This window comes from Ursus arctos, unplaced genomic scaffold, assembly GCF_023065955.2.
Source record: "Ursus arctos isolate Adak ecotype North America unplaced genomic scaffold, UrsArc2.0 scaffold_3, whole genome shotgun sequence".
Classification (NCBI taxonomy): Eukaryota; Metazoa; Chordata; class Mammalia; order Carnivora; family Ursidae; genus Ursus; species Ursus arctos.
Genome location: NW_026622985.1, coordinates 101,807,099 through 101,821,243, shown reverse-complemented (window position 1 = coordinate 101,821,243; position 14,145 = coordinate 101,807,099). Strand labels below are relative to the sequence as shown.

General features: G+C 50.0%; 1 protein-coding gene across 1 annotated transcript in view; it reads left to right on the top strand.

Moving 5' to 3' along the window:
- Positions 1-14,145, top strand: part of PTPRN2 (protein tyrosine phosphatase receptor type N2) — a 742,666-nt gene that overhangs the window by 122,078 nt on the left and 606,443 nt on the right. The window contains exon 3 of the mRNA XM_057304523.1: positions 11,760-11,873. Within this exon, the coding sequence (XP_057160506.1) occupies positions 11,760-11,873 (114 nt within the window). The remainder of the gene's footprint in view (positions 1-11,759; positions 11,874-14,145) is intronic.

The window sequence follows — 14,145 nt, the reverse complement described above, 5'->3', positions numbered from 1 at the left end:
CCGAGATACGTGTGAGCTCTGGAAGCTGGTTCCGATGTGATCTGATTGTTCTCTGAGGGGTTTCCTGTCGTTTGTAGCTGCGAGTGGCACAGGCAGCCCGGCGACCTGAGGGCCATGCTGGACAAGGGGCCAGGCCGCCAGCACCCTGTGGAACTGAAAGAAGTCTGGGTCTGTTTGGATTGAGTGGCAATCAGCTCAACAGGCCAGAGTCTTCCTCCGGCCGCGCCTCCTTCCTCCCTGCATATGTCCCGGGAGCTGTCCTGTTTGGACACCAGCAGGGAGGCCCAGAATACTGTGCAGGTCTGTTGACAGGGTCCTGGGCTTTGTCCCTGTGACTTTCCGGAATGGACGGGTGTGGGAGCTGATAAGGCACAGCCCGGCTAAGGCCTGAGATCCGAACTACCTGCATTGTGTCTTTCGGGGGCACCTCACTTCAGCGTGACTGCTGGTGACAGAAGACACTGGTGGACAGAGGGGGTGTTTGAGGGAAGGACGATGAAGCAGGCATGTGACTTCTTATCAGATGAGGCCCAGATTGCTCCAGGTTTTACTCTCTCCAGCGCCGAATGCCGCTGGTGTCTACTCCGTGCATTCCAAGCTGTGAGCCTCCCCGTGTCGTTCGCATTGGAGTTGCAGGAAAAGGAAGATACCGCTGCCGGCACTACAGCCTCTCGTTCTCTGTCTGGGTGGATTCCATCTGGGGCCTCTTTGGTCTTTACTTTTACTTATTCTAGAGCTAGAAAAATCTGGTTTCCCACGTTTGTATGCAATTCCAAATTCCTGTGTGACATTGCAGCCAACGCTCTGAAGACTTTCTTGTATTACATTTCAGGTGGTATAATTCGCATTCATCCCCAGATGCAAAGTGTTGCAAGCAGTTATTTAACAGCATGACGGGCGACCGTTTTGACGAGGGAATGCACTTGTTGCGGGCTCACAGGAGGAGGCCCTACTTCACTGTGACTGCAGCCACTGCTCCCCTGTTGTGCCGAGAGTCCTTGTAGCAAAGCAGCACAATCTCAGACTTTCCGGTACTTGCGGTATTCAGACAGTCTGGTGGCCGCGAGATGCCAGCCCTCCCCAGGCTGAAGGCTTCTCCCACGCAGGTGTGGAAGAGCAGTCAGGAGACCAGGGGCCGCCCAGCCATCCTTAGCTGGGCAGCAGTAGTAGAGTGGCATGGCCTTGCCTCTTCCAGAAAGCTCTCCCTGATTAGCCCTTCTCCAGCAAATCAGGCCTGTCTCTGGACCTTTGCTTCCAGGCACTCGGGTCCTGGTGACATCTTGATGCCCACATGTGTCTCATCAGATGTGAGGGGGTGGTGTTTCCCTGAATTCAAATGGTTGGGCCTAGCTTATGGACAAGGTGGGCGCCAAATGTGTGCTCATTGGTCTGAGCTAACCTGAATTTGAACTCACTCTGGTGACCGGAAGTGTACGTATGCCCCCGTGAAAACCTGTTGGCCAGGCACAGTTGTGGTTGTGACCCCACGGCAGCTGCAGCTGATCTCAGGAGCCCACGCGTCTCCATCCCCGCTCCCGGTGGAGGCGGCCCTTGCTGCGTGGGACGACGGTAGCCTCTATCATCTGCATACCTCAGTCCTCTCGGAGATGGTACTGCTTTGTTATACTCTTTCATTTTGAATTGCTTTTCGTTAAATTTTTTAATTATGAGGAAATATACAGTTTTAATTTAACCCTTTTTGAATGTACAATTCAGTGGCATTAAGGACATTCACATCATCGTGCAGCCACCAGCACCTTTCCTCTCCAGAACTCCTTCCATCTTCCCAACTTCAGCTCTGTCCTCATTAAACACTAACCCCTTCCCGCTCCCCAGCCCCCTCCACTCTCTGTCTCTGTGAGTCTGACTCCTGCAGGGACCTCGTGGGAGTGGAATCACACGGCATTTGTCCCCTTGTGACCAGCTGGTCTCGCTCAGTGTGATGCTCTCAGGCTCACCTGGTAGTGGGTGTCAGGATGTCCTTCTGTTACGGCCTGAGGAGTACTCCATTCTGTGGACGGACCACAGTTTGCTTTTCGGGTCACCTGTTGGTGGACACTTGGGTTGCTTCCACCTCTTGGCTGTTGTGAATAACGCTGTGGGTGTAAAAGTATTTCTTTGAGTCCCCACTTTTAATTCTTTTGAATATAAACCCAAAAGTGGACTTGCTGGGCCGTATGGTAGTGCTGTGTTTAGTTTCTTTAGGAACCGCTGTGCTCTTTTCCACAACAGCTGCACCATTTGCATTCCTACCAACAGTGCACAAGAAGCTTGGTTTTTGTTTTTTTTTTTAATTGTTTGCTTTGTATTTTTTTTTTAAGTTTCATTCATTTATTTTGGAGAGAAAGAGAGATGCGCACGAGTGAGAGTAGGGGGAGGGGCAAAGGGAGAGGGTCAAGCAGACTCCCTGCTGGGCTTGGAGCCCATGACCCATGCGATCATAACCTGAGCTGAAGCCAAGAGTCAAACGCTCAACCGACTGAGCCACCCTGGTGCCCCTAAATTGTTGGCTTTTTAAAGAAAAATCACATTTGTCTAGATACTTGACCTAGATTATTAGTTTCTTAAACTCTGGGGTCCCTTACAGCTCTTGGTTCTCTCAGACACTTATGGGGGCATTCGTGATACATGGTAGCTATCAGATGCTTTCCCTTTGGATTGATTTCACTGGGAAACTTGAAGGCAGCTGAGCGGTGAAGAATGTTCCTGTCCCTTGTCTCATTCTCAGCCTGGAGCAGAGCTGGGAACGTCCAAGCTGTGCATGGGCTGGCCCACATGTCTGAGCAAGCAGGCCCAGCCCGATCATCTGAAGGGGCAGGCACTCAGCGTGGTCTGTGGTTCACTGTTTAAGCAGGGTGGCTCACAGCTGCCATAGAAAGTCAGAATCTCCAGCTCACACCCGTCCCCATTGTGCATGTGGGCTCCAGGCTGCCAGAAGGAGCTCTGGGAGGCACATGGGCACAAACCCCATGGCCAGTGCAGGGGTGGGGACGACCTTGGGAAGGGCCCTGGACCCTCTGGCCAGGGGTGGCTAGCCATGGTGCAGAAAAAGTCCACTCAAAACTTGCTGATGTCAGTTGGCTAAAAATAGACATGTGCTGGTCCTTCTCCCTCCCTCTCTCCCTCCTCAAGCCCTCAGTGGTTTATTTTTTTCTGATGTGGGATTAGGCAGTCAAAATGATGAAGGTATCTGGTCTTGCTTCCCCTGCCTGGCCAAGTGCTAGCTGTCACAGCTGCACAAGAGAGACAACGTGTTATTAATAATGAGCGTGCAGACTCGAGGCCAGCCTGCCACTTACTGTGTGACCTGCATCAAGTCGCTCAACCTCTCTGGGCCCTGGTTTTCCCAACAGTGAGAGGAGAGCATGACAGTTGAGACCACTGAGAATTGTCCTAGGATTAACTGAGCTGAGTGTGTCCGAATGCTGCTGGCACATCATTACTGTATGTAAACATGTCAGCTCTTATTTTGAGAGTTGACAAACATGAGACCAAGGGGATTTTGTTAATTGGTTTCAGAACTAGACATTCCATCCTGTAGCATATCTACAATGACCACATTTTCGGCACCAAACTGGGACACATGTTCGGAAAGGAAAGCTAACGCTCAGGGTGATGATGGCCAGAAGGTGACGTGGACCATTCTGGAAGATCCTGGGCAGGACTCTCAGGCATCACAGGGCACACTACTGGGTTTGAGACCTTGGGCAAGCTCCCGAACCTCTGTGCCTCAGTTTCCAGGTGGTGTAAAATGGGATGGTGGCATTCCCGTGTAACAGCTTCATGGGAGTGTGACAGGGATTTAGAGTCATTGCATGGAGAAGACTTAGAAAAGTGCTTGGAACATAAGCTCTCGGTGAGCAGTGATGGGACTGGGTTTATTCTTATTGCCACCTTTACTGTTTTCCTTGCACAGCAGCACCCTGACACCCCACTCCCCAGCCCGACTACCGGCCTGGGACTTATGAGCCACATTTACCTTCCCAGACGTTGTCATGCTCCTTGGGTGATGGGAGAAGTTGATCCCAATAGTCACACGAGGGGTGGCAGAACATCTTCAGCTCCGGAGCTTGAGGACCAAGGCTACCTCATAGCTGTCACCTCTGTCAGTCCCCAGCCACGCTATGCACAGAGGTGCCCCTGGGGTCTGATGGAACCGATCCTTCCTATGTGGCTGTAGTGTGAGAGGCCTTGTGGGTGCCCTGGGCAGCACAGTGGGGAGGGCAGCTTCTACCTGGAGAGGGGAGAAAAGCTGCGGTCCTAAGGGACTTCGGAGGGGAGGCCAGAAAGAAGGAAAGGGTGGTTTAGCCTGGAACAGCAGGACACTGGTGACAGGGTCTAATTTAAGCTGGCCTGCAAGGTGGGTGCAGGGAGCTGTCTGCAGATGAGGGGGTCCCTTGGCCTGGTTGTGAACCCTGCAAGAACATGCATAGATGGGTGAATGAGTGTGTGTACCTGTGCCAGTGTAAGCGTGTGAGCGTGTGCAGGTGTGTACACGTGTATGAGCTTGTGTGTACACGTGCACATGTCCCTTACTCCCCTGCCTCCCTGGAGAACACCATCACCGTCTCTCAGCTGGGGTCCAGCCAGCTCGTGGAGCCACCCAGCTGGGTCGATACAGTGTCTGGCCTGTCCCGGCTCCCCTACCATCTGTCCCGGTGAGGATCTAGTGATGCGGGGAGGTGGCCACGAGGGGTCACTGTTGCCGCTTCATCCTCGCCGGCCGCCTAGGTGCCAAGTTGGATGCAGGGTGGGGCGAGTGATGAGCCAGTTTTAGAAAATGCATATGCTTCCTAGATGGTAGCTTATGGGTGCTCAGAGACAGCAGCTACAGCCATGCGGTCAAGCGTGGGGACTGGGCTCCCCCGAACATCTCTTTCTCAACCTTTGTGCTCTTTCTGAGCACTGAGTTAAATTCCCGAAATACCCCAGGAGGGCCTGTGGTCAGACCTGCTCTCACTTCCTGTGTTTCCCATGCAAGCTCCCGGGAGTTGTTTTAGACAGACCCCTTTTCCTTTTGTCCCACAGGGTTCGCCCGGCCACTTCTCGAGGTGAATGAATGCATTTGGTGTTTACTGTATACGGTATTTTGAGAACTTGAATGCATGTCACAGGCCATTGTTTCTGTGATTATGGAAAGAAGCAAGGCTGGTCCCTGCACTAGACCTCCTGAAAGCTCTTGTTTTTACCCCTGCAAGGAATTCGCATATGGATGATTTAGTTTATGTTTCTCTCCTGACCAATAATAATAATAATTTTTTAAAGGATGCTCTGCACCCAGCGTGGAGCCCAACACAGGGCCTGAACTCATGATCCTGAGATCAAGACCTGCGTTGGAAGCTGAACCGACTGAGCCACCCAGGGGCCCCCTGCCCCATAATTATTTGAATCCCACCTCTGGTCCACCCTCATTTGCAACGACTTTATGATTGTGACACCTTTTCTACCTATCCCTTCTTACTCCAAAATCAGGAACATTGTTCTTAGGGTTTCCAGAGAACCAAGATAATACATTTACACATGCATATTATTTACATGAATAAACTAGTTATACAAATTATTGAACAGGTATGTACATTGCAATCAGTTCTAAATGTGCCCTAAACTAATTACCCCACCCTGAACATCTAAATAAGATCATCACATTGTGTTTATGAATTACCTAGTTTTATTATTTCTTCCCAAAGAAATAACAAAGAAATGTAAAAAAGATGTGTAAAAAATAAAAACAGGTAAAGATGTTAGAGAAAGAAGAGAGGATTAAGTATCATGGGTGAAAAGAACATGGTTACTTCCTTGAAAAAATACTACCATGGCCTGCACAACAAGAAGGATCAGTAATGTGATGAGAGCTGCCCTGTGACCAGCAAAGAGGGCCACTGGAAGGTAGAAGGTGGTCGGTCCTGGCCCTGGGGTCTGGGGGATTCCTCCCCTGGATGGGTCTCTTTGAGAGAGATGCTGATGATACTCCGAGGGATGTTTCTTGGTAGGTATACAATTTAGGCTCCATAGGGTTGTTGTTTTTTGGGGGGGGGGGTTGTTTTGCTTTGAGAATGTCCTTTAATGCAAACCTGAGGCGAGTTGCATGAGAAATGGTTCTCTCCCAGAGAGACCTAAACCAAGCTGTTCAAGCCCATGGCTGCCTGGTGGTCTGACCGCTGGTTTGGGTCATTCTCTGGGAGGCCTGGCACTCAGCGGTCCCCAAAACAACAGCATCCTGAGAGCGAAGGCCCAGTGTCTGTGAGCATGAAGTCCCTTCCCCAGAGCAGAGGTGTACAGGACCGCCTCCTCCATGTGTGAGGCTGGGAATGATATGCTGGCGGAGAACCAGTGCCCTGAACCTCATCAGAGTTAAGGAGTAGGAGGCACGGTGTTCGCTGAGGAAAGGCAGAGGCGCATGCTCCTCGTTTGCGGACTCCACCACAAGCCCCCTGGGTTGGGTCTACGGCGATCCCTGGTCCTTCAGCCAGGTCATTTGCTGGGAGTTGTAGACTTCCAAATCGGTGTCAGATTCCAGCAAATTAGGATGCTAGCTAATGGTGTTATGAATTTCTGTGGGCATCTCAGCTTTTATTCAGGCAAATGGAAAAACACCAGTTAATCAGTCACAAATATTTATTGAACCCAAGGTGGGTGCAGGGCATGGTGTCAGAAGTGGGAGCTCTAAGAGGCGGAGCTACAATGCCTGCCTTCCAGGAGAATGTCAGTGCCAGAGGGACGTGGAAACGTGTGTGCACGTGAGTGTGTGCACACATGTATGCTACGCAGCCTGGGGACACGCACAGCCCCACAGAGCAAGGGAGAAGTGGTCCAGGAGTAGGGCATTGCCACAGGCCTCTGCCAGTGTTTAGGGGACAGTGATGTTTATGAGTGAAAATGACATTTGCCTGTGGGAGTAATGCTCCAGGGAACACTGGTTACGACAAATGCACAGACAATATAAACAAGCTGTTTTCTCACATTCTTCCAGAAATCCAGCAAAAAAAATCATCAGGGTTTCTCTTTCTAATGGAAGAAACTAGCTGCCCAGTTGTAGATGACTGGTCAGTGATACTCAGGTGGGAAGTGGCATCTGCTTTCTCAGGACCACAAACATCCTTTCCTCTTCTGTGTTTAAAACCATGTGCTCTTCGGTTTCCAGAAGCTGTGGAGGTCCATTCTTCTGCTCTGCAAAATAAAGAGGGGGATTACCATTCCAGAAATTTGGGACTTGGGGACAGCCTTAGAATTCCACTGAGGTCAGCAGATTTGGGAATTTTAAGCACATGCCATGATTCTGTGTTTGCTGTGGTTGCTGTCCACAGAGGTCTGGGAGGTGACCTCCCCAAGTAAGGATGTAGTCTCACTCACCTGGGGGCCACTGGGTCGTCTGTTTCTCCACCTCTCCCAGCAAGACAGCTTTGTTACTGCTTTGGAAAAACACACATTCTCTGGGCCATCACTCAGAATATCCCCTTGAACTCCAGAATCTTTCTGTGCCATGGACACATGGAAGGGGCTCTCCTGCAGCTGGGCAGCATTGGTGCCCTATGGGTTCCCCTCTGAAAAGGCTGCGGATCTATCCTGTTCTCTTGTTTCCATGGTGGCCATCCTTGCTGAACCACCCACCCCTGGACAGGCAGCTCCCTTCACCCCATGGCTCCTGGCAGAATGCAAAACCAGCCTGTAAGGTCCTAGCAGCTCCTGGGAGGAAGGCTGACACCTCCCCATGTCCTCAGGCTTTGCCTGACTTGCCTCACATCTTGGAGCTCAGTCCCTTGGTCCCAGAGCTCTAGGGATCGGGTGCTTCCTGCCCTCCACAGAGCCTGCTCCCCTACCTAGGTGTCCTCTCCAGCCCCATGTAGACAATCCCATTCTGTAAATGCTGGAGTGCAACCTGATGCCACTTTCCTGGGGCCTTTGTATGTTGGATAAGGTCAGTGCCCCTTCTTCACGCTGCCCTGTAGCATGTCCCTCTGTAGCCTGTATCACAATTGTATGTGAAGAGTTTGCATGTCCACTTCTGCCCCAAATGCTTGTCCCCAGCTATTCCGTCAGTCCAGCAGGTGGGACATTAGAGCAGGGCTGTGCATTTCCTGAGGTCGGGGTGCAAGGCAGAACACTATGGGCAGGGATGGGATCGCAAATGCACAACAGGACTGGAGGTAAAGAGAAGTGTGTTGATGAGAGCGTGCACACGGTCCTCCAGAGGACACAGACAAAGCTAGTGACGTTGTTTACTGAGTAATAAATACGGAAATCTGGTTTCTGGTAGGGAGGTAGTAACAACATCTGTTTCCTAGATGAACTTATGATGTCGGAATAGCAATATCCTTGGGTTCTCACACTGAGTTTGGCAGTTAAACAAATGGTCAAGGCCGTCTGTGTGTGTGTGTAGACACACACATGTAAACATACATGTCACATGTGCACAGCGCAAACCGCATGGAAACAAATGCATAACTGCAACACATATGTAGAGTCACGTGTACACGTACACACAGGTACACGTGCAGACATGCGAACATGCAGACACAAACACATTCATGGAAACAATGCACACGTGTGCGGATGAGCACACGTACACCGTCCACGCACATGTAGACGCACACGTGTACACATGTGTATCTACACACTACTGTACTGCATTTCTAAAAAGTCATCTGTGTCTAAAAGCGGACCTACAGAATTTAAACCAATGTTGCTCAAGGGTCAGCTGTCTGTGACATTCTGGAAAAGACACAACTGTGGAGATAGTAAAGTGACCAGTGGTTGCCAGGGGGGAGAGGGGGAGGGGGGGAGCAGGTGGAGCCCAGAGGATTTTCAGGGCAGTGAAACTACTCGGCATGATACCGTAACGGTGGCTATGTGCTATTGAGCGTTTGTCCAAACCCACGGGATGTCCAACACCGAGAATGGCCCTGATAGAAACTACGGACTTTGGGTGATAATGGTGTACCAGCGTAGGCTCGTCATGATTATGGGGAAGGGAATGCACACGTGAGGGCAGGAGGTATATGGGAAATCTCTGTACTTCCCCTTCAAGTTTGCATGAATCTAAAACTGCTTTAAAAAATAAAATTTATTTGGGGCACCTGGGTGGCTCAGTCATTTGAGTGTCCAGATTCTTGATTTTGGCTCAGGTCATGATCTCAGGGTTGTGAAATTGAGCCCTGCCTTAGCCTCCCTCTCCCTCTGCCCCTCCCTCCCTCCCCGCACTCACCCACTCTCTCTCTCTAATTAATTAATTAATTAAAAAAGTTTATTTAAAAAATAAAGTTTAAAAAGATGTACTGGGGGGGCCGCCTGGGTGGCACAGCGGTTAAGCGTCTGCCTTCGGCTCAGGGCGTGATCCCGGCGTTACGGGATCGAGCCCCACATCGGGCTCCTCTGCTATGAGCCTGCTTCTTCCTCTCCCACTCCCCCTGCTTGTGTTCCCTCTCTCGTTGGCTGTCTCTATCTCTGTCAAATAAATAAATAAAATATTTTTAAAAAATTTAAAAAAAATTAAAAAAAAAAGATGTACTAGGGGGGCACCTGGGTGGCTCAGTCGTTAAGCGTCTGCCTTCAGTTCAGGGCATGATCCCAGGGTTCTGGGATCGAGCCCCACATCGGGCGACCTGCTCTGCTGGGAACCTGCTTCTTCCTCTCCCACTCCCCCGATCGTGTTCCCTCTCTCGCTGACTCTCTCTCTCTCTCTGTCAAATAAATAAATAAAATCTTTAAAAAACAAAAAAGATGTACTGGGGTAAGGTCTGTCCTGTCGCATCAGCAAGGCTGTGGTCTGGGGCAAAGAGAATGGTTAGCTTCAACTTTCGAATCATTAAAACCAAATTATTAGCTAAAACATTTTAAAAGCTCAAAAAATACTATGTATTGTGTTATATACATGTGTTTTAAATACATGGTTAAGAGAAAGATTTCAAGGAAATCCAATAAATATTTTTTCTGAGAATATATTTATGATATTGTACGGCATAAACCAAAGGCAAAGAATGATGCCGTTATACTTCAGAAAGGAATTAATTCACTTGGGATGTTCCAAATAGATGGGAAATGTCTGGCCGTTTTACACTGTTGAGGACTCCGGCCGGGCGTCGGGAACCTGATTTCTCTTCCTCCTGTGGCCTTGGTCACGACGCTCATCTGTAAAATGTGGGGTCAACCATCTTCATGCTCCTTCTAGTGCCTACACACTATGACTGTACTTTCAAGATACTCCATTTGAACAGGAAAGTAGAAGTCTTAGGTACATTCTAAAGAGTTCTTAATTCTTCTCTCAGATCCTTCTTCCCCTCCCCCCTCCCTACCCCCCCCCCCCCCCCCCCCCCCCGCCAACACACCATCCACAGGCACAGCGTTCTTTGCACAAAAGAAAATCAGAAGAACAGGGACACTTGCTGTCTGTGTTTCTGTGGAGCAGATTGCCTGTCTCACTGGGTGGTGGCAGGGGGACAAGACCCTCCCTCCAAGAGAGCTGTTGCTGGGAATCACTCCGGCCGAATGTGGCCATTGTGTTAATTTAAGTGAGTCACTCAGACAGAGGGGCCGTGCCACAGAGCCCAGTGTGGTGGAGATGACCGGCAGAAGGGTTGACTTCTCTCCACGGCCATTGTCTGCCTGCGGGGAGCAGCTGTGCAGGTTGTCTTCCCAGATTCTGTGAGCTTTGCAGAGTCCCATAGAAATTCACGATATCCTTTCCATATTTCAGATGATTTTCTGCTAATCACACAGCACCGTCCGTCTTAAGCACATATGTAATATCAGACTAGTAATTACTGAGTCAGCCCGGCATTGGGCAAATGTGTTTCTGCTAATTAAACTTGTTGCATTTGAATGGCTTTCTTCAGCTACACTTGGTGCAATGAGACCGTCGTGAACAATAAAGAAGCGTTTCCCCTTCCATCCGGGCCTGAAACTGCAGACGGCCGCCCCGCGTGTGACGCACTGGCCCTTGAATTAGTCTTTTGTGTGTACGAAAGACCGTAATTTGGGTGTTTGAACCCCCTACAGGAAGCTTATTTCAAAGTGAACAATTTGCCGAATAAAGACTAATTGGGGCCTAAATTAATTAGAAGGTGTGGTTTGAAAAGATGATGAGCAGAGGCTGTCATTTTAGACAAATGGAACAGAGCTAGATAAATTGGTCCCTGCCAATGTCTCCTGTCCGGGAGCACCTCTCCTTTGCCACATTGCGGAAAGCTCTCCTTGAAACCAGCCTCTTGCCATTCCCGGGTCTGCCCCCGTTTGCCAGCCCCTCCCAGACGGCACCCGCATGGCACACACTTCCACAGTCCTCATGGCTTCTGCAAATTAATATTTATATTTCCTGGGTGTTCTGTTTCTCATCCGGAAAACTGGCCCTGAATGTTATTGATTTTTTTTTTTTTTTTTTTTTTGGTCATGGGACTGTCAGAAGCAAAGCTTCGCATCAGAAAGGCGAAAGCCGGGGGCAGGGAATTATAAAAAGTGAGAGGTGGGGAAGGCGAGGGAGGAAGGGATGCGAAACAGAATAGAAAACGCAAACCACTCTGAATTCACGTCCTTTTCTCTATACCTTTGCAATTGTGTTTTCCATGATGCTCTTTTATTTAAATAAACCATTACTTTCCAAGTGCTTCTGAATTCTGATAGCGTTTTGATGACTTTCTAAAGCCGTGTTCCAAAGCCTCACCACGGTGCATAATTAGAATATATTGCCAGGATGTGTTTAATACCTTTCCTCTCTCTGAAAATGAAATGTCACTTTCTCTTTCTTCTCTGCTTCCCTTTTCTCACAGATGGAGTGTTTGGAAGGTGCCAGAAGGTTCCAGCGATAGACATATACCGCTATGAAGTGTCGCCGGTGGGTCTGCAGCACCTGACAGCCACCTTGCAGAAGCTGTCCCGCACAGGTAGGCAGGCTTGGGCCAAAACTGTGTCCTGGGACCGGGCCAGTGGCCAGTGGCCCAAACAGAGATTTCTAGAGGCTGCTATGCACCGAGCGCCCCTTAGACATCAGTGGGCCTCTTAGGTAGTGAGGGATTAGAAAAGATCGGAATTTGCCAGTGTTGCAATAGAGAGAAGTCGGCTGGGAGCAGGCAGGCTTGCTCATGGAAGGTTCTGGTGGGAGTTTCCTTTGTGTGTTAGACGCGGGACTGGCTTGCTACTGCACGTCCAGGAACCACAGCAGTTCTGTGCCTGCTTCAGAGAGTCCGAGAGATGCGTGGAGTGGCCTTGCCGGGCACCAGGTGGCCTCTGGGCAGCCCGTTCAAGCCCGCCCGACCACACCCAACCCCGGGGCAGATCAGCCTCCAGAATATCACTTTGCCTCTAAATACTGTCATTACGCAAGTTTTTGTGACACCGTTTTGTCATAGGAAATTTGTTACTGTTTACTTCATAGGGGTGCTAAGACGGTAATTTTTAAAATTAAAATAATTTTAAAGTTATTATATGTAATTATCATATATGTAATTAATATTATGGAGGGAATCAGCATGCTTAGCCTTACTGTGACCTGTTCCTACTGCTGGGGTGAAGCCCTGTTTCCTTGTGCCCTTGGAGCCCAGACAGGAGGCCACCTTGCAAACAGGACACCGTGGTGTTGGGTGAGCGTCGAGGGTGAAGTCCTTGGAGTGCAATTGCATGTCTTGTGGTCAGTACTGCAATGGCCCTGCTGGGGGCCCAGGCCCAGAAGTGAGGGACCACGAAAGCCCCTACATTCTTTCTACATCAAATCCTACAGGGCTCATCTGTGGCTCCATAAAGGAAAAAAGGTCTGTGGTCCAATAAGTTTGGGAAACAGTACTTGCTCTCTTCCTCCTTTTGAATATTCATACTGTGCACTGGCCGGTTAAGACCAGAAAGTTCTGCAGTAAAGAATTGTGTTAATTCAGGGGTGCCTGGGGGGCTCAGATGGTTAAGCCTCTGCCTTGGACTCAGGGCATGATCTCAGGGTCAGGGTCCTGGGATTGAGCCCCGCATCGGGCTCCCTACTCAGTGGGGAGTCTGCTTCTCCCTCTGCTCCTCCCCCTGCTTGTGCTCTCTCTCTTTCTCTCTCTCTCTCTCTCAAATAAAATCTTTAAAAAAAAAAAGAATTATGTTTATTCATGCACTTGAAGTCATCGGACTGTGGCGCCCTTTCTCCCTGGGACACCCAGCTGTCCCCGGGTTCAGTCAGGGGAGCAGAACTGCTGGGAGATCACATACAAGGTCAGTTACAGGGATCTGGTCGTATATAGTTGTGGGAGATAGTGTCTCCTCCAGGCTGCTGTTTTTGGCCTGGGGCCTGAATCTGCAGGACAGGCAGTGGGGAGGGGTGATGGGTATGAGGTGAGAGATCAAGGACAGGAATGGACAGGAGTCCATGACTGTTCTCGTGGCCTTGACCTTGGTGATGAGGTCAAAACTGGCCCTTCATCAGGGAGCTGAATACACATAGTTCCCAGAAGCTGGAGAGACTGATGGAGCCTTGGGCGAGCAGGGCAGTTGCTGACAGAGGCTGCAGGTCAGAGTGAGTGGGCAGAGGGACAGCGATGTGTGTGAGCTGCAAAACGCGTGTGGTCCTACATCTAGTTCATAAGAACCACGTTGTGTAGTAGCTGGGAGGACCCTGGTCAAGCGTTCATGCTGGACTAAGGTATAGTAGGAGGCCAAGAGCAGTTTCTTGAAAGGGGAGTAGTTATCTGCAGAGGATGTCATGTATTTGCTCCAAGATCCCGAGGGTCTGCTCTGTAATTCACCAATAGGGGCCATTCGAAGGCTGCAGCCAGCATCCGTGTCTGCCACTGACATCCTTTGGTGTGCGGGTGCCTTACCCATATGTGTAGGTAGTTGCTGCTTCCTGCTCATTAGGTCCAATCAGCCTGCTGTTGCGAATGTACCCGTGTCCCGCGCATGATGTCGTGTGGAAAGGAGAGCTAATTGAGGCCCCCGAGGACCAGATAATGACAGGGGGCTGGAGGGTTGGTAGATGTATGATAGAGCACAGTGAAGATGTATTGCTGGCTTTGCCAGGTGAGAGCAAACTGCTTCTGATGATCTTTACTACGGGTGCTGGGAAAGCACTCCCCAGACTAGTAGCTGTACCATGGGTCCCATGGCTGAATTAACTGTCTCTATCAGAGAGAACACATTTGCAGTAGCAGCAGCTGAGGTCACCACCGGCTAATTTCATGATAATCC